At 49.8% G+C, this 19,502-nt stretch overlaps 1 protein-coding gene across 3 annotated transcripts in view; it reads right to left on the bottom strand.

Moving 5' to 3' along the window:
- Window positions 1–1,321: 1,321 nt before the first annotated feature.
- PRKCE (protein kinase C epsilon) overlaps window positions 1,322–19,502 on the bottom strand; it is a 480,653-nt gene continuing 462,472 nt past the window's right edge. For all 3 annotated transcript variants that reach the window (XM_047746507.1, XM_047746511.1, XM_047746510.1), the window contains one exon: window positions 1,322–4,502. In XM_047746507.1, the coding sequence (XP_047602463.1) occupies window positions 4,356–4,502 (147 nt within the window). In that variant the 3' untranslated portion in view covers window positions 1,322–4,355. The remainder of the gene's footprint in view (window positions 4,503–19,502) is intronic.

Here is a 19,502-nt window from a genome sequence, read left to right as displayed (position 1 = left end):
GCTTGGCTTTCTCTTCTGAAACGTGGCCAGGGGTGGGGAGAGAGGTTCAAAACCAAGGATGCTGACCAGCAATTGACTTCTCTTATAGCTTCCATCGGATTTGTGGAGTATACAGATTTGGGAGGATGAGCTCCCTCATCTCCCAGACTTTGGAGCTCTCTCTTCTGGGTCACTAGGCAAGGGAGATGTAGGCTGGTCAGATTTCATTCAGTGAAATGCTTGGAGAGGTCTTCTGACCCTCCTAGAACAGATCCTTTTATTTCTCCCGACTTTTATTTGAATCAGACAAGCTGGCAAGATGTTTGGGTTTCCTTGGTCACTTACCTAGACACTTGCCTGAATCAGCGAGGAAACTGTGTGATATGTACAACTTTCCTGTTGTTTGGGGTGGGTCTGGAGGTCCACGCTACATCTCCAGGCAGGCGGGAGACATTACTGAGGGGAGACCGAGAGTACCTTCAGGATGACGGCCCACAGTCACTGGCGGGCTTATGAGGAAGTGGTTTTGAGGGCTGAAAAGGTGACGGGTCAGCCATTCCTTCACCTAAGAATGACAAATAATAAAACTGCAATCATGTCCACAACTCGTACGGAAGACAAAATTGTGATGAATTGAAATTTGTGGTGTACTCAACAGGGTACTCAAATATTCTTGAAAAATCTGTGCTGGGCAAAGAAGAGGAGCCTTGCAGAACTGGCAATGTGACAGGAGAACGGAGCCCCAGAGCGAAGGAGGAGGCGGAGAGCCCAGGAACTGCCATGATGGCCGTGCAGCGGAGGAGGGCGCGAGCTAATGCTTAGAGCCCCAATGGTCAGTCGTGTGCTCCAGGCCCAGCCTGCAAGGGGCTCCCAGTCCAGGAGGAGTTTCTTGGGACTCCAAAGACCTGGAGTTCTGAATGGCCAGTCAGAACCCGAGTCCTGACGAGGCTTGCATGGGCATTTGGCTTCAAGGAGATTCAGCGTTTGTTTCTCTAGAAAGACAAGAATGTGGGTGCTGCCTGCTTTGCTTGCCCATCTTCCAAGACTCCCAGGCAGACGGGACGGTTTCGCTCCACGCCCAGACAGCCCAGAGCCACATCTGATCTACTCAGGCCCCTTCCATCCCTGCAGTGGCAGTCCCAGAAGCTTCAAGGCCAGGCTGGGGTGAGCCAATATGGTCATGTGCCTCCTTCACACATCTCCCAAGGGCAAGGGCAAGGGCAAAGCTGAAACCACGTCTAGGTTTTAGAATTTGGAATCTCAAGCATACGAAGGGCACAAAGGTTCAATGGTGCCACCCTGCTCCTCACAGAGGAGATAAAAACATACTGGAGCCCAGAAATATGATTTAACGCCATTGTATTTATTAGGTTCTGAAACAATACACATTCACATCCTTTTGAATACAGTACATTTGGCACAATAATGTTTACAATGAAATAACACTAATGAATGGCAAGAGATTAAAATTACATCCAGAAAAGAAAAAAAAATGTACAAATAAAGCATCACAATACAAAAAAACCCTAAAATTGAATACATTTTATATTTAGCCAGAATTATTTTGCACATAATTTAAAAAGAGGTAATTTTTTAGCCTTTTTTTTTTTTAAAGCAAGAATGCATTTTTTTTTTCACCTTTGGAGGAAAAAAAAGATGATGTTTCCACTTCACAAAGTCCATAATGAGAGAACACAGGAGAACAGCTATCCTTCATATATTTTTTTTGGCTTTTTTTTTTTTTTTTTTCCCACTCAAGAGCTGGATAGATTAGAAAGAAATGTAACCGTGTGTCCGCTTCCTAATCCTTGTGAAAACTGAAAGGAAACAGAGAATGCTCAAGGAACACACAAGCTTTTTTTCTATAGACGACATGTGGGATTTGAACCTGCCCGTGTTGAGAACTTGGTCAGCTCCGGCCCCAAGCAGGGGGCGTCCCAGCCAGCGGAGCTCTGGGGCAGAAAGGGGGCGTGTCTCTGGGCCAGGCACCCCGCGAATGCCTGGAGCTGCCAGGTGGAATGTATTGTTTGACCTTCCAGCAAAAATGCCAGCTGTCCTGTGGGAAGGGCCCCAGCCCTGCTGAGAAGGGAACACCACCGAGGCCTTGGTGTAGGCCACTTGGCATTGCAGTTAGAGCTTGCTTGGCCGTTCCAAGTTCATCGTGGCGAAGGAAGCAGAGGAAAAACAGAGCAGTAGTGATGCAAGAGTATGATGGGCAGTATTGTCATGTCTTCTTAAAAAAATGAGATGATGCCACCATGAAGATGTTTCTGTGCTTGTACTCAACTCCAGACGATAGTCTCTCTCTCCAGTATGTCAAGTTACCGAAGATAAATTAAGTTAATCTACTGTTCCTCATCACTGCACTGGTACGCCAAACACACAAATTGATAGGGTATAATATTTGAAATTATCGAAAGAACAGATAATAATTACACCTGAGTTTTTGAAAAAGTAAAAACGAAAGAGAACTCAAGGTCATCGTTAGTAACAAAGGCTATGACGGGCCAGATGCAAAGATGGACACTAACTCCCTAGGGGCTCAAGCTAGTCACTGCCCATGCTTTGAAACCACCATCAAAACCGTTCATTTCCCTTCCCCTTCTCTATCCAGGCATAATAGAGCATGGGAGCACGATATGTGAGACTTAATATAGCTTAATGTATGTTTACATCTTTTTGAAATAAACCAAAATGAAATAAACGACACAAAGGACTCCTCCCCGCCCTCAAGAAAGAAACACCTCATCTCTCGGTAACTTGAACCAATATGCTTACAGAATATTGCACCTGGACATTATTATAATTATTCTTTCATAGACTAAAGTTTTATAATATGCCTGAACATGCAGCAGTTGAATACCTCTAAATTCAATGAATTAATTCCACAGGCCTTGCAGCAAACACTATATACAAAAATCTCAAATGTACAAAAGGCAAAAAGCTTCATTAGTGCCACTTTGCCACTCACAAGTATACATATTAAGGGGCAGTGGGGAAATCCACGTGCAACAGCTGGAATGGATTCCATTCCCTGCGAAATCAGTTCAGTAAAAGGGATATAATCAAGTGACTGCCGGGAAACGGGTACACAAAGCCACGAGAACCCTTGGAAATCGAAGAACGTAACACTGTTAGCAATTATCTACAGGAGGTAACATCGCATCCGTGAAATCGGGTCTGTGCGAGTCGCCCCGGCACGGCACGCGGGTGTCAGTTTGCAAACAAGTCACTCATCCGTCTCTGGATACCCTCCGCGTGACCCCCGTTTAGCCTCCCTCTGCTGGCCTCAAGAGCAGAGGTTTCATATTTCACTTTACACGTGTAATGTCTAAAGACCACGACACAGTAGTACTACCATTTTCGCAGAGGGGCACAAAAAAAGAACACGCCGTTGCAAGAAATAAATAGTGTGTGTGCTGGGAGCTTAGAACGAAACCGGAAAGAGAGTTTGGGAGTGAGCTTGACTAGAACCTCAGGGGCTGGGCCATGACCATGCAGAACTGGAAGAATGAGGAGCGCTACTTGTTTCCTTCCCTCTCCATTCCTCCAGCCCCCATGCGCCACAAGAGCGGGCATGGCGTCAACCTCGGACCCCGGACGGCTGGTTTCTCATTGTGTATTAGCCCTTTAATAACTACCTGCGTTAATATTGGAATTTATAACTTTTGGCCAATTGGACAGCCAATTTGCTAATATGTTTTTCAAATGTTACTTGAGTTCAAAAATCAAATTTCTTTTTCTACAAAGAGGGATTCCTTGCACGAGATACACGGCCTCACAACGTCGGCATGCACCAAAGCTAACACCAAAGCAAGCCAGAATGAGCCATTCCAGAGCAAACCAACCCGGGAAGCCCACCCCTGCATCCGGCCGGCTGTCTCCTTCACAGCACACCCTGAGGGCGCCCACCCCCGGGGCCAGAGAAGCACCCGTCTCTCCTGGACAGAAGGGCAGAGGGTGGCAGGCGCGGGGGGAAGAAGGGCTGAGAGGTGACAGTCTTCGGGACCCTCTGTCCAACAGCAGAGCCGGGGGCTTCTTGTTTGCTCTTCTTGCTGCTCTTTGAAGGGAAAGAACTATTGCGTCACTGCCAGGAGCCCCCGAGGAGGGGAGACAGGCTTGCTGACAGACCGAACACGGCCCACCGAAACCACGAGATTCTGCACGACTGATGAGACAAGGACTGGGAGTGCCTTCTGGTCCCCAGGGAGACAAGGGGTGAGCAGCCTGGGGTAAGGGAACGCAATAAATAGAGGGTAGATGAGGGACTGAGGCTCTGGAGAACAGGAGAAGCAGTTCAAGGCCTTGGAGCCTCCCGCATAGGACTTCTCGGCACCCTTCCTGCAGCATCACCGAACTCGCCCTGGAGCGGCTTCTCAGGGCATCAGGTCTTCACCAAAGTAGGAGAAGCCTTTAAATTCCTCCTGGTTGATCTGCTTCACAATGGCTTCGTCCACAAGCGTGAGTACTGGCTCTTCCCGGGTAAAGTCTTGGTCAAAGTTATTGACGTCTCTTTTGGTTTTCTGCGAGAAGAAAAGAGAAAGCACTGACTCCAGGCTGAGCTTCCTCCCCAGGGCCCCCCCGTGGGGAGTGGGCATTACACTGACCAGCCTCTTGCCAAAGCGGGCTGCGAGCTCCGGAGAGCAGACCCAGGGCTGCTCCGATGAGGTCACAATGGATGGCCCCAGGACCAGGAGGTGGCAGAGGACTTGGAGAGGAAGAATGAGTCCACGTGAGAGGGAAGAGGGGGTGAGAGGGGATGACGGAAAAGCAGGGAAGTGGGATTCCCACAGACTGTTGTGTAGGGGTAGGGTCTGTGTGTCTGGGAGATGGGGATGCAGAGTTCTCATCTCATACTTCCCCTCCTAGACTATCCCTCTGGCTCCATCAAGACCTCCATCCCTGTGATCCCAGGAAGAGACTCCAATCTCCTTCCCACAGAGTCTGCAGTGGTCTTTCTTCTCTAAAGGTAGACCTCCTTAACCTTGCCAGGTCTGCTCCATAAGACATCCTCTCTCTAAGTAGGAGAATGAGTGGGGGTTGGGGAGGTGGTCATCTTCTGGGAAGCCGGGCTCCATCTCTATGTGTACCCACTGAGAGCCTTATTATGCACGCCTGCATTATTTCCACGATTACACTCAACATGCTGACTTGCAATGAGTTGTGTGTGGGTGTCTTGACCCAGAGCTCCTTAAAGGCAGGGGTCTTGTCTTCTCCAGCCTTGGGTTCCCTACAGGAAGCATCTGCTGAATGATGGGAAAAAACCCATCACTGACTCCCCAGCTCAGAAGGACCCGTTCCTGGGGGAGGCTCAGTTTCCCAAAGTAGGGCTTATTGGTCTATGGGGGAGAGGAGGAGGGCAGCAATCAAATCCTGGTTTGAGAAAAAAATCTGCAAGTGTAAATCACAATCTTTGCCTCTTGGGACTTCCAGTTGATTTGGGAGCCAATATTCCTGTCTCGAACACACACTGCAAGAGTTAGAACAACTTCCATGGAGAAGGTGGGACTTGGCTGGGACTGGAAGAAGGAGTTACAATCGCATCGGTAGAGATGGGCACAAGTCACCTTGGCAGGGAGAGAGATGGGGCAAAGGTGGGGGGGCGTGGGGTGGGAACACAGAGGATGGAGAATGGGCCGATGGGTTCACCAAGCTGCCGGGGGTAGAATCCAGCATGGGGATGGAGGCAAGGAGGGCGAATCCAACTGCGGGGGTCTTCACCACTGGCCCCACTCCCCTGGAACACACGGCATGATGCCCAGGAGCTTGAAGGAGCTCCTGCCGTACTCTTCTAGGCACTGACTGCCTGCTGTTACCCAGGATTCGTGACCTGGATGATGGAATGGATCTTGCGGAAAGATTAGCATTATTATTTGTAGGAGGAATAATATTAATATAGGCTTTGTTCTGTGGAAACTAGTGACCTGAAAGACGTTAATAAGTAGTCTGTGAAAGAAGGGGCTTTGAGACAAAGCTATTTTTGCACTCGGCTCTTGGAGGTTCGCCACGTACACTGGCGGATTAAAGGTTCTGAGACCTCCTAGGGTCAAGAAACCAGGTTCAGTGCGTTTAGGACAGGCTTCTTCAAACTTGACATGAAACTTTTTCTTTCCTGAATAGCTTCTCAAGACCTCCCTCAGGAGGAGAGTTCTGCAACACAGTTTGGGAAAGGCGGCTTTACTGTTTACGAAGCAAAGCACCTTCCCATTTATTTACTTATTTGATCCTTGGAATAGGCAGGTACTGTTATCCTGATTTTACAGATGAACAAAGTGGGGCTCAAAGAGATCTGCTGACTCCACCAGGGTCACCCGACTAGTTAGGAGAAGAGTCCAAGTCAGATCTGGGTCTCTGCGTGATGCTGCGTTCGTGGAGCGTCTGGAGAGCTAGACCCTGCAGACACGGAAAGATGGAGCAAGGATCGAAGCCCACCGGGAGACACTGAGGCCAGGTTGCTGGGCTATAATGGCACCAGAAGGGGTGGCCAGTGGGCAAGCATGGCAGGGGAGACTGTAGGTTGGGGTGAGAGTGGGTAACTTGGAGGGAGAGTATGTTTGCAGATCACCCCAGGCTGAGATCAGAATCAGAACCGCACTGAGCAGGGAGGAGTGAAGCTTTCAGCACCCATCAGTCCTGCTTGGGGTCTTTTCTCTGGGCTTGAGCTGCATAGTTCAGTCGGTCCCAGATACCTTAGAGGGAAGACAGAAGGGAGATACAGAAAACCCAAGGGATGGAAACAGGACCTGCTACTGAAGGATGTGGGTGTTGCCCTTGAGATGGGGAAGCCAAGATGTGGCTCAGCTGCCTCTACCAGGAGGGGCTGGCTCCTGGGCAGGAGGCTGATGCGGTCTCCACCTCCAGTGTGTATACTACAAGTGGAAAGGAAAGGGCGGCCCTGTGAGGACAGGAACTTCGGAGAGGAATACCGAGCCCATCTTTACAGTGACGGGGAGGGTCAGTGCCTGGGTCAAGGGTGTGAAGACGCCTCTTCTGAAAGTCTCTGTCCAAGGTGGGATGGATTCACTTGGATTGAGGAAAGGGTTGCCGAGCCTGGGCCTGCTGGGATGGGTAAAATGAATTTAGAAGGAGGAACAGGGCGGGGAGGAGTAACTTGGGAAGCACTGAGCACCATCCCAGGAGATGACAAGGAGATGTCCTCGATGGGGAGCAGGAGGGATGGAGAGCAGCAGAAGGGGTAGTAGAAGAAGAGAGTGGCAGAAGGGGTGGTGTGAAGACGGGTGAAGAAGAGAGGCAAGGAAGAGAGCAGGAGGAAAACTTCTTCTGTAACATGGCCAAGCGTGGGCCATGCCTGGGTCTCCAGTAGCTATGGAAGCAGGGACCCCTCTTTCCCGGCTCCCTCTCACTGGGCACACCCGACGGGGAGCATATGTGTACAGAGAAGCTTGGGAAATCTGGAACTGCTCTGGCCAGACCCTCCCTGTGTAGCTACTGCTTGTGCTTCCCCTTTCAGACCTGAGTGGCCATTAGTCATGGAAACTGGTTTCAGTTCCCGAGGTCAGCCGAGCGTGGTGATGGAGCTCAATTCCACAGGCCATCTGAGTGTCGTCCTTCGCTGACTGTGGACCAGGGACCCGGGGTCAGTCAGCATAGCTAGGGATGTTCTTCCCAGAGGATCTTTAGCTCCATTTCATATTAGTCTGGGGAGCCATCTAGCCTGGCTCTGGGCTTTCCAGAGGTCACAGAATCCTTGGTAGCATGTGAGTGACTGTGCCATTCTTCAAGAGCTCTAGAGAAAAATACACTTGCCTCGCTCGCCCCCTTATGCAACCTGGCCCAGGCCCTTCCAGATCCTTAGAAGCATTTTAGGTACATGTCAGTTACTCATTTCCAATTCAAAAAGCCAACACCCCACTTTGTGTAATTCCTATTAACCTTAGACACTGGAGAAGTTTTCTAAAGCAGGCATCTCTGGGAAATACCAACCCCTATTAATAGCCTGGAGACAGCAGGCATAGTATCCACCTATTTGAAAACGATTGGGGATTGTATCTTTACTCACTGATTTTATTCTTTGAAAAGCTGCTTCCTCCTCTCAGCAAGCACAAGACTCAACTCCAAGGTTCAGATGGGCAAACCCACAGAGACACTCCCTGTTTACCTAGACCCTTGGTCATCCCATATGCCTCTCCTAAAATCTCCATGTCAGACTCAGCCCACACTGTGGAATCTAAGAGGTGATGCTGGGACCTCTTCAGACCTTATCTCCTCCACAAAGCCCTCCCCACATCCCTGCCCCCCACTCAGGGGGGCAACATGGAGTAGGAGAGCGCGAGCACTGGCTGACCTCTTATCCTGGGCCCGGCGCTTCCTGATTATATGATACAGTGTGAAGTCACTCTTTGTGACTTAGTCTTCTCATCTGTAAAATGGAGATAGTAACAGGCACTCCATAGGTTACCTTGAGGACTCAATGGGATGTCAGATGTTAGGCGCCTCAGTATAGATCCCAACATATAATGGGCACCCAGTAAATGTGCCCTCCACGTCTGGGCAACTGTGTGCCATGGCACATTGTGTACAGTATGGCAGTTACCCGCATGGTCTGTGTGATCTGCCACTGATGCCACAGGCTTCTTGCAGGGACCAAGACTTATATTTCTCTGTAGGCCTCCAAATACCGAGCCAGTGCAGAGCCAGGGTCTGCCTGAACCTTCCAGGGCTTTCTCTGGAGACTGAGATTCTTCCAATGGCACTGGGTAGCTCTTGAGAAAAGCCCCAGGGTCTTACAGTCCTCTATTTCTAAGACCCTTCAGGGTCTCATCCCCACCTAGCTGCCCACTTCTGGGCCCTGCTGCCCCCTGAGGTTCTTTGGACTCACCGGCCTCCCTCGACTCTAAGCCTTTGCACAGCTAATCCTTGGCCTGGAACCCCCCTCTCATTCCCGCCTTCTGCCTGCAAGTCCTCATCACCCAGCTGGGTTTCTCGCCTTGCCCATCCCGACCTAGACGCCCCTCCTTCAAGCAGCCTTCCTGTCTTTCCATGCCTCTGAAGAGTGCCTCATCAACTATCCTAACCCATCATAGCATGGATCGCATGTATTCTCCTCCTTTTGACTCATCTGTGAGCTCTGGGCACGAGGACTGGGTTGAACTCCCATTCCGTCCCCAGCCCACCGCCTGGCCTGGCAAACAGGGGTCAACAAATATCTGCTGAAAAAGGAGTGACTGTATTTCTCTTGCTGCTGCTATGCCTACAGCCAGTGAAGTGCTCTGGATTCAGGACCACTGGCAGCTGGGGTCCCAGAGGGGCCTCCCATTTGGGGGAGCGCAGGCAAAGTGGCGAGATGGCTGATGTGTGACTCAGGAGGGGCCTAGGGCCCAGAGAAACAGGTAGCCTTGGGCCTAGGTTGTGGGGTTTCCTCTGTGAGCTGTGGTCAGCTCGGGGGCCCTGGGGTTCCCTGATGACTGCAAAGAGACAAACACAAACAGGTTCCACCAAGGTTGGGGAAATTCCATCAAGACAGATGGGCTAAGGGGAGCTGATGTCACTACCCCTTGTGGCTGCTGTTAGAGGAAAAGGACACTCCCGTTCCCGCTGGCATCCCTTCAGAGATAAGGTCTCTGGAGCTGAGAGGCCTGGGGCCAACCATGGGGGCAGAGCACAGCTCTGGTATCTGCAGGGAGGGGAGGGAGGAAACAGTTATGGGCGGCTCCAGATCCTTCTGAGAAACTGTATCTGAGAAGCAGAGTGCAAGGGCCTGGGGCCTGCCTTCTAAATCACCAGGGGCTGAGGGCTGGGCGATCAGCGGGCTGTGGCAGTGCTCCGCCATCGGCAGGGACACGGGCGGGTGGCCCGAACGCGCGCTTCCTGTCTGGCTGGTGCAGTCCCTTTACCGACTGCACTGAAGGCACAAACATGGGCTCTCAGAGGAGCCAGCGAGTCCTGCTTCTGTCTTCATCTGATTACGAGGAGATCAACAGATGACTTTGTTCTCAAGCACAGAGCAAACTCCCTAATCTCACAGGCTGGGGTGTGGGGCTGGCTTTCGTGTGACCACTCTGCAGGTGCCTACCCAGCTCTTTACCTCTGCCTGGCAGGACAAGAGCAGAGATAGGGTTCCCCGTGATACCCACACACGACCAGTAGGGGAGGGTGGGGGGAGGGGCAGGCTATGGCCACCCCGTCTCCAAAAGGCCAGCTTTTTTGGGTCCAAGTCCCATGTCAGGTCCCAGCTCCCTCTGACAGCAGCCCCACCCAATCTCAATCCCTCCCAGCTCCTATGGCACTTCCTAGGTCATGCACGTGGCCCCTTCGAATAGGTCCTGTGTGTCCTTGTCTCCTCTCCGATCCCTGAAGGTACTGACTGCCCAGTGGGGCATATGGCAGACCGTAGTATCCCTTGGCTTGAAGGAATTTCATTCATGCTTAACAGTCAAACCTCAAATTCCTCCTAGCTTTGAAATGTCAATAGTCTTGTCTAAGCTCCACTTCACTCTTTGAGGTACTTGAAAAGGAAAAGCGAGTATTTGAATAATTAGAATGCTTGCTCACTATCAATGAACTGAATCTGCACACACACATATATTTTCATGGTACCATACATTCGAAATAACAGATGACGCGTGTCCACGTTTATACATACATGCTTACACGTGAAGGTAAATGAAATACAGAACGTTTAAGTGCATAATCTCTTGCCTGGCAAAAATGAGGGTTGGAACAGAATTTCAAGTTAATGATCATTTACCTAGAAATTTCTGCAAACATAATCCTCCATCCCTTTCTCCCCCTCTTAATTTTGTTAACCAAGCACTGGTCAGACTTCTGAGCCTTCTTTATAGAAATCAGCACAAGATGTACTGAGTTCATCTCCCATTGGGTTGCCCACGGACCTTCTCCAGCACCTACCCTGCTTTGAGCCCTCGATGGTTCCCTGCCATTTTAAAATCCATCTCCTCCTTAGCATGTGGTGGCCATAGCTGACCTCTCAATTCCGGACTCTGGTTTGAACTATGCCACGTGCTGTGGCATGACCTTCCACTTGGTGGGAACGCTCACGTTAAACTGGTGTCTAAAATAGTACTGCTGTCTTACCATTTCTCATGCAGCTGTGATGAATCATGAATGCTCTTAGTGTTCTCAATCCAACGTAACCCCATTATGGTTGAGTGGTGTCTCCCCAAAAAGATATGCTCAATTCCTGACTTTTGGTATCTCAGAATGTGACCTTATTTGGACATAAGGTCTGTGCAGATGTCATCAAACTGAAGTCATGAGGGTGGGCCCTGACCCAAAGGACCCTTGTCCTTATATGAAGGGGAAGTTTGACTACAGAGACCAACTTGCACAGAGGGAAGCCCAGTGCAGAGCCACAGGGGATTGCCAGCTGAAAAACAGAGAAGCTGCCACAAGCCCAGGAACTTCTGGAGCCACCAGAAGCTGACAGGGGCAAGGAAGGCCTCCCCCCAACTGCCATCCTCTTGGTTGTAGGGGAAGCATGGCCCTGCTGATAGCTAGATTAAAGACTTCTCTCCAGGACTATGACACAACAGTTTTCTGTTCTAAGGCACCGGGTGGTGGTACTTTGCCAAGACAGCCCTAGGAAACAGACACAAATGCCAGTCTTCTGAAACGGACTTTTTGAATCCACATGTGACCCTTTGCACTGTGCTTTGATTTCTTCTTATTTTGGTACTTACTTCCGGCTTGTCGAGAAACCCCCAGAAATAACGATTTTGTAACTTACTTTTCTGATCTCAGTCTGTGACCAAAAAAGGAGGGATGATGACTATACCTCGCTTGCTGAGGATTCTAGGACAGCCTGTAAGTCATGCTCATGTAAACTCTAAAGTACTGTGGGAATAGAACATTAATTCTATCATCCATCTTCTCTGCTCTGTCCTTCGGCTCTGTGTCATCCCAAAACATGACTGGCACGCCTACCGTTACTCCATTAAGACGCATATGATAATGCCGTGTGAGGCAGGCTCAGGCTCGACGCCCTCTGACTTGCCGCCCTCTCGCAAAGCTGACAGGTCCACCAGCACACTTGGGCAGTGGGGCGGGGGGGGGGGGGGTGGCATTGCTGGTTAAATCCACTATGAACTGACCAGCCATGGTCACTTTTTCCATCTGGTTCAGGAGGATGATATTAGAGACTTCCAATTGCTTCGCTGGAATAAGGACACACAACGCCTGCCTCGTTTCTCTGGTCCACTGGTCTAGAAATGAAGTTAATTGGCTCCAAGTGATTACTGTTTGCCCCTCAAGTGTCCACAAGCTATCTTCTTAGAGAAGCTTCCAGATCTTGCTCTTAGAGCAACTAACTCCAAGTATCCCCAATCCACATGTTCTGTATTTTTGCATACAGGGGGACTGTTTGCCCGTCTCCCATCATTTGGTATCACTGTTCTGTTCCATCAAATCCAAATTACCAAGCACAGCGGATTTTTCAGTAACTGGACAGGTAATTCCCCTGGGCCTAGAGCAGGAGCTGCACGCTGGATTGCCAGGAGCTCTGCAGAACAGTGATGCCCGGCCCTGAGTCAGAGACTCAATGCGATTGTTCGGGATCTGCCCCAGCCATGGGCACGCCCTCACCCCCCTGGGACGCTCTACAAAATGTGACTCCTTAACTCACCTCCCTTGGATTTCAGTTCACTCTTAGTGATTTTTGCCCTAACCTTGGTAATTCCAAGAGATTTCCCTTTGGGGAAAAGTGAGAGACGAAGTAACAGCCTTGCTTTTTGTCACTGGTGAACAGGGTGGTTCTCCATCCTGCCTACGCATCAAAAAAAGCCAAAAAAAACCAAAGTGCAACTGACAAAGGAGACCTCTTACACTGCTGGTGGGAATGCACACGGGAGCAGCCACTGTGGAGGACAGAATGGAGTCTCCTCAAGAAGTTAAAAAGAGCTACCCTACGATCCAGCCATCGCACTACTAGGCATTTACCCAAAGAAGACAAACACGCTAATTCTAAGGGATACATGCCCCCCGACCCCGCGATGTTTACAGTAGCATTCTCTACTGAGATCCAAGATGTGGAAGGTGCACAAGCAGCCATCAACTGGTGAATGGACAAAGAAGGGGTGGTGTATGCACGTGACGGCATGTCTGGACCTAAGAAAGAATGCCACCTCGCCATTTGCAACGTGGATGGAGCTAGAGTATTATGCTCCGAGAGATAAGTCAGTCAGAGAAAGACAAAAACCATATGATTTCACTCATATGTGGAATTTCAGAAACAAAACAAAGGAGAGAGAGAGAGAGAGAGAAAGAGAAACCAAGAAGCAGACACATGGATAGAGAACAAACTGATGATTAGCAGAGGGGAGGTGGGTGGGGGGAGGGGAAAGGGGATGGGGATTAAGGAGTGCACTCACCATGATGAGCCCTGGGTGATTAAAATAAAAACGTAAAAAACAAAAATTAAAAAACCCCAAAGGGCCACCACATGGGACACTTGGGCCTCGCCCTGCACCTCATAAATTGGACCCTCCAGGGGTGATCCTCTGTATTTTTTTTAAAGCTTTGTAAAATACAAATCCTTTGTAAAAATACAAAGACAAAATACAAATCCTCTGTTTTTTTTTTTAAGCTTCATAAGTGATTCTGACATGCAGCCTGGTTGAGCCCCTCTGTGTAAAGGACCAGTGGATCCCTTTCTTGCCTCTTTTCCTTAGCAGTTTCAGGAACAAGACTAGGGTTTCTAGGTCTTCTGAATGCCCAAGAAATGCTCCAGATACATTTTCATGTGAGATCTCCTAATTTTTAGATGATGCCAACTAATTCAACAAAAAAAATATGATAGCCTGGGTGAAGGGGTCACACAGTCTCTAGCTTATGACTTTTACTCTACTAAAGTTACTTCCATCTTTTAGGGGAAAAGAAAATGAAGACCCATTTGCTTTTTAAGCACAAATGATTCACTTCACGACACTTAAAAATGGGGAATCACTTGGTTCCTGGCCGTTCACTGGTCCAAAGGAGAGGGTCATAGCAGCATGATGGCTTGGCTGTGGGCCTGCAGGGCTGAGGAGCCACCCAAGCTGCAGGCGGTGGCCTCAAATGCCTCCTCCCCAAAATTTGGGCGACTGCCTTTTGTCTAAACCACTTCTGAGGAAAGCTCCTTAACGCCTGAGGCAGTCTCTATATGTATATTTTTAAAAGAGGACCAAGTCCCTCTGAGAACCAGGCATTCCAAATGAGCCACCACAACTGAGTTCTGACAAATCAGCTGCTGAAATTCAACGATTTCCACTCTCTCCTTGTCCTCTCATGATTGTCTGCTAGAGTATAAAAGATACACATTTTCACAAACTCCATTTGAAGAGCTACTTTGGAAACACTTGCCAGCTAACACCAGCGCCTCCCTCACACCCAGCAAATACTTCCGTAAGCCAAGGAGCTCAGCCAGTTACAATCTGTTTATGAATCCGCAGGTCTACAAGGAGCTAAAGACCTGGCCCTCTGCAGGTCCTTATAGGGAAGGGCAGGTATCCTTGCTAGAAAGAAGCTGTTACCAAACTCTATACACTCGATACAGTGCTTTTTAAACAAAACTTCGCAGCAACCATCTGAAAGCTGGGTTCATCTGGAAGCAGTGCCATCTAGAAACCCACAGAACGTGGAAAGGAGAACCTAAGACACAACTCCCCGGCATCCTCTGCTTATCCCGGTCAAGTGGGGGAACTTGTCAAGGTGATTTTCAAAGTTGCCCTACCTCTAAATTCTACAGCTCGATTATTTTAAGTGAAGTATTTTTTTAAAAAAGATTTATTTATTTATTTATTTATTTGACAGAGAGAGAGAGAGAGGGAGAGGGAGAGAGAGAGATCACAAGTAGGCAGAGGCAGGCAGAGAGAGAGAGGGAAGCAGGCTTCCTGATTCCAAGGACCCTGGGATCATGACCTGAGCCGAAGGCAGAGGCTTAACCCACTGAGCCACCCAGGCACCCCTAAGTGAACTCTTTTAAGGCAAGCCTCTTAACCTGGGTTCTTACTCCTAAAGCATGAGTGGTGAGTTTCTTCGGAATGGCCATATAGTAAATATGCAGGTGTTGCAGGCCCTGTGACGAGCAGTCCACTCTAGCGCGGAGGCCCATAGCAGCCAGAGACAAGCTACAACCACACCGTACGCTGTGTTCCAGGAACACTTCATGTACGCACACTGATTTCTGAGCTTCATCTGATGTTCAAGTGTCATGAAACGTTCTTCCTCAACCAGAGGAAGAACAACATAAAATCCATTCTTAACTAGTGCAAGGACCTAAGAAGAGGCCGTGGGTAGGATTTAGCTTGTGGGCTAGTTTGCCAAGCCCGGCAGCAGGGAATGGACTTCCCGGCCTCCATGAACCTCATAAAATACAGTATAGGCTGTTGTGTGTATGGAAACATTTTCCCGGAGAGAATTTACTGTTTCAGATTCTTGAACGGCTGGGATTCTTGATTGCTAAGATGCACAGATTTCAAAGTCTCCCCTTGTACAAAGCCTGGATCTCTCCAAGGCATGATAACTCTGGGGAATCCACATAGAGGAGAAAGCTCTGGGAAGCATTCTCAGGACCTGAAATGTCCCCTGCGGCTAAAGTCCCTCGGACCATGCGGTCCCCAGCATGGAACGTCCCCACTGGCATATTCAGTGCCTGGCAGGAAGGCCGAAGCGACCCTATGAAAACGACTGGGAGAAGTCCCCTGGACTCAGACTATGTATCTGAGGCTCTTTCCAGAGGGTTCTTTAAGACCAGGCGAAGCCATCTGTATTGAAGCTTTAACTCCACAGACAGCATTTCTTCATTCCCCTTAGGGAAGGAGGCGTTTTTGTGCAGCCCTGAAGGGTGGATGCTTCTACCTGCTAAAACCCTTCCAGCCCGCCACCCTTCCGGGCCTGCAGAGGTCCAGACATACACACACCTTTGACTGTGACTATTTGACTCAAAAATCTGGTCACAAATGCATAATGCATACATTTGGTCAAGAGTCATTCTGAGCCACGTGGTTAGCGGTAAGTCCTCATTGTCGGGGAGCCTGACGACATTCAGCGTGGAGTTTATAAATGGCCTGGAGGTGCCTCTAAGTGCCCTGTGAACCCTGGCTCCCGGGGGGGGGGGGGCAGGCAATGTCCTCTACCACTAGCAGTGCCTGGCTCAGGACTGAACGTGCCAGTTTCAAGTTAATTACAAGGATCCTGCTCAGTCCTCAGAGGAGGGCAAGGCGCAGGAGCTTCGCTCAGAAGGTGAGCCCGCCACCCTCTCAGATCAGAAACCAGAGTAGAGGAGGGTCCATTTCCCCCTCAGAGGATGCAAAGGACTTCAGAAACCATTCCTGAGGCCACAAGGAATCTGTGCTGCTACTATAGGGAAGGAAATACCCCTTCCTGGGGAGCTGTCCTTGACCAAGGCTGCTCCCCCTCTTCCATCTGGGCTGCTCTGTGCCTCCTTTCCAGCGCTCCTCAGAACTAGGGCTAACGAACAATACACTGGGCATCTGTCTTGTATTCCTAGCTTTGGCACAGTGCTGGCACACCTATTTCTGCACGTGGAAATGTCATAAAGCTCCCGGATGGAGGCTTTCAGGGTGCCGGGTCCTGCACTAAGTGCTTCACCCACCTGATTCGTTCCCGCTCACCCCCACCCTATGGGGAGGTGGGTGCTGCCACGGCCCCCATTAGGGAGATCGTGCAACAGCCTGCCCAAGGCGCAGCCAGGATGGAATTCAGGTGTTCTGGCCTCGAGGCCCATGTCCTTACGTGTACTCTCCTGCCTCCTGCTGAGAGGCTTCATTGTGTTCGTGGGTGCAAAGGGCTACAGCTTGGAGTCCAGGGGCTTCCACCAATAGTCTTGTTGCTGTGTTACAAACAAACAAGCAAGCAAACAAACACCTGTATTCTTCCCTGTGTCCTCACAGTCCATGAAATCACCATCCCATTCTACTCATAGGGGTTACTTCTTAGACATTAGGGGTGACGAGGAGCAGAGCCCTTCAAAATGCTTTATTATGCTCAACAGTAAGAAATACATTTTGTATATAACCTAGTACACCTCCCCTCATCCCACCAGCCCCAGAGAAGGTTCTGCAAGCTCTACTTTCCCTGCATCACAGACTGTGCTCTGGCCTGATCTTCTCCTTGTTCTGTTCTACCTGACCCGAGCCCACCCCACCCGACCCTACCCTATTCTTCGTTAATTTTTTATTAACTCATTAAATGGATTTTTACAACCCACTGCTGGGGAGACCCTGAAGCAGGGTCCCGGGGTACCCAGGAGGGGTGCAAGGGACTGAGAATGCGTAGAAAACCCAGTGCAGATATCCAGGAATAAACAGCCTTGGGAGGAAGGAGACAGCGCCCTGCGTGCCACAGCTCGCCCAAGGCCTGAGTGCCTGAGCTGGGCTCTGCAGCGAGCTGGCCCCACGTGGCAGGACATGCAGCAGCAGGGCCCGCGCCTCTGGCAGAAAGTGGGCAGGCCCACGGCAGCAAAGCTGGCCCCACTCCGCCTCTTTTGCACATAACATCTATTTCTCAAAAAAGCTGGGTCATTGTTGACAGCTGTTAAACACCTTTTTTGGTGCCCCAAGAAGCTTTTCTACCTGGTCCTGGCACCAGCCCTCTTCCTCCACACTCACCAATCCCACCCTCCCCCCCCATATTTATGAAAACGTTCTAGATAGAAATCAGTTCTCTTGGTGGTGATTTATTATTGCTCTGCCTGCTGGCTTTGGTAAACACTAATGTATCCTTCTCAAGTCAGGATGAGGTCAGCCACCTCTCTCACTACTCAACAATGTCAGGTTTCCCAATGCAGGACCCTATCACCCCAAGTTCCCAGGCATGAACTGGAATAGCTCTTGGGCCGTAAAAGGTGAGAAGAGAATTTGGAGATGGAGCTAACAGAGAAATATTCTCTGGGAAAACACTGTAGATGGACAGAATTCATTCACTCACCCATCGCACGCATAGGTATCGGGCCCCTCCTACTTGCCAGGAGTTACGCTGAGGATACAGCTGCGCACAAAACAGATAAAAATCCCTCCCCTAACAAATTAACCAGAACTGGCTAATTGTCTGTGTTGAGTGATGGACACATAGGGATTCTCTCTACTGCTGTCCGGGTCTGAAATTTTCCAAGGTAAAAAGTTAAAGATAAAAAAAAAATAAAAAAAAAAGTTAAAGATATAATTCTCAAATCTCAAATGCATGATGTAGAGTGAAAGAAGCCAGACACAAAAGAGCCCCTGCTGCAGGACTCCGTGTGTGTATATATGAAAGTCTAGAAAAGACTAATCTACTCTCTGGTGAGAGAAAGCAGATCAGGGACTGCCTGGGGCAAAGGGCACCTGGGAACTGTTTGGGGCGGTGATGTACTATATAGTCACTGTGTTGGCGGTAACAGGGGCACACCCATTTGTGAAAAGGCATCAAAATGCACGCTTTAAATGGGCAGGTGTTAGTCTATGTAAATTTTATTACAATAAAAAGTTGATTTCAAAGAACCTCCAATCCCTGCCCTCATAGGCTAGAAGACATTTTAGGGATTACTTGAATCCCTTACGTTACCAGAAGGGAGCAGAGAACTTCAGTGACTTGCTCCGCATCTCACAGATACATGACATGGGTTTGTTATGTATCCATAACCAGTACCCAGGCCTGTCCAATGTTTTCCCCCTGGCTCACTGCCTCTGGTACATGGTGGGGGCTCAATTCTGGAAGCTCACGTTTCGAGGGGACTGTATTCTGAATCATTTACTGCAACAGCCACATCCCATGTGCCTGGGTACCTGTAGCCTGAATCTGCCCTGACTCCCCAGGAGGGCCACGAGTCCTGTGGTTTCCAAACACCGGCTGAGATGCCAGGAGGAGGGGAGGAGGGGGGAGTCTGGCCAAAGCCCCAAGTCAAGGTCTGCTTTGTTTCCTGAGTCATCACAGATGATAAGCCCCAGCCTAGGCTTATCTTCCCATCTCCCTACTTCAGGCAAGTATTGTTATCTCACTGCCCTGGCCATTCTTGACCTTCTTCCACACCTACCGGGGCTCACACACCTGATATATCCACTGACTTTCAAGCTCTGAGCTCTAAGAAATCCCCTCCAAGGGTGGAGTAGGTCCCAGAAAGAAGAAGCCAGAATCACACAGAGGGTCGGAGCGCTGAAGGCCTCCTCGCTCTGAAATTGGAACCACAATGATGTGCCATGTGCCCAACGTGTGTTTGTCAAAGCCCAGAATTCTAGAGTAACGTCTGAGTGTCAGGTTTAGGCCCAATCCAATTCCGTTACCATCTGCTGCCCTGGCACAAACAGTGGGGAGCAAAATAGGGTACCAAGGGTTTCCAAGAACTGCGGGCAGAGCTGGGTTTCCAATAACTTTTCTCCATGACAGCGAGCGGGGCCCCTGGGGACTCAAGGTCCTGGACCTGGAGGCTGGTGTGGGTGGGGCACACTGTCAGGGTGCATGGTTTCCCTTGGTGCCTGTACCCTTCAAAGAGCAAATGCTGGCTGGAGTCCTGGAGGCCTGAGCCCCTCTACGGGGAAGGTCTGAGGTTTCCTCTGCTTTTACTTCGATGCCCA

This window comes from Lutra lutra, chromosome 9, assembly GCF_902655055.1.
Source record: "Lutra lutra chromosome 9, mLutLut1.2, whole genome shotgun sequence".
In the NCBI taxonomy this organism is placed as follows: Eukaryota; Metazoa; Chordata; class Mammalia; order Carnivora; family Mustelidae; genus Lutra; species Lutra lutra.
This window is presented reverse-complemented; position numbering and strand designations above follow the sequence as displayed.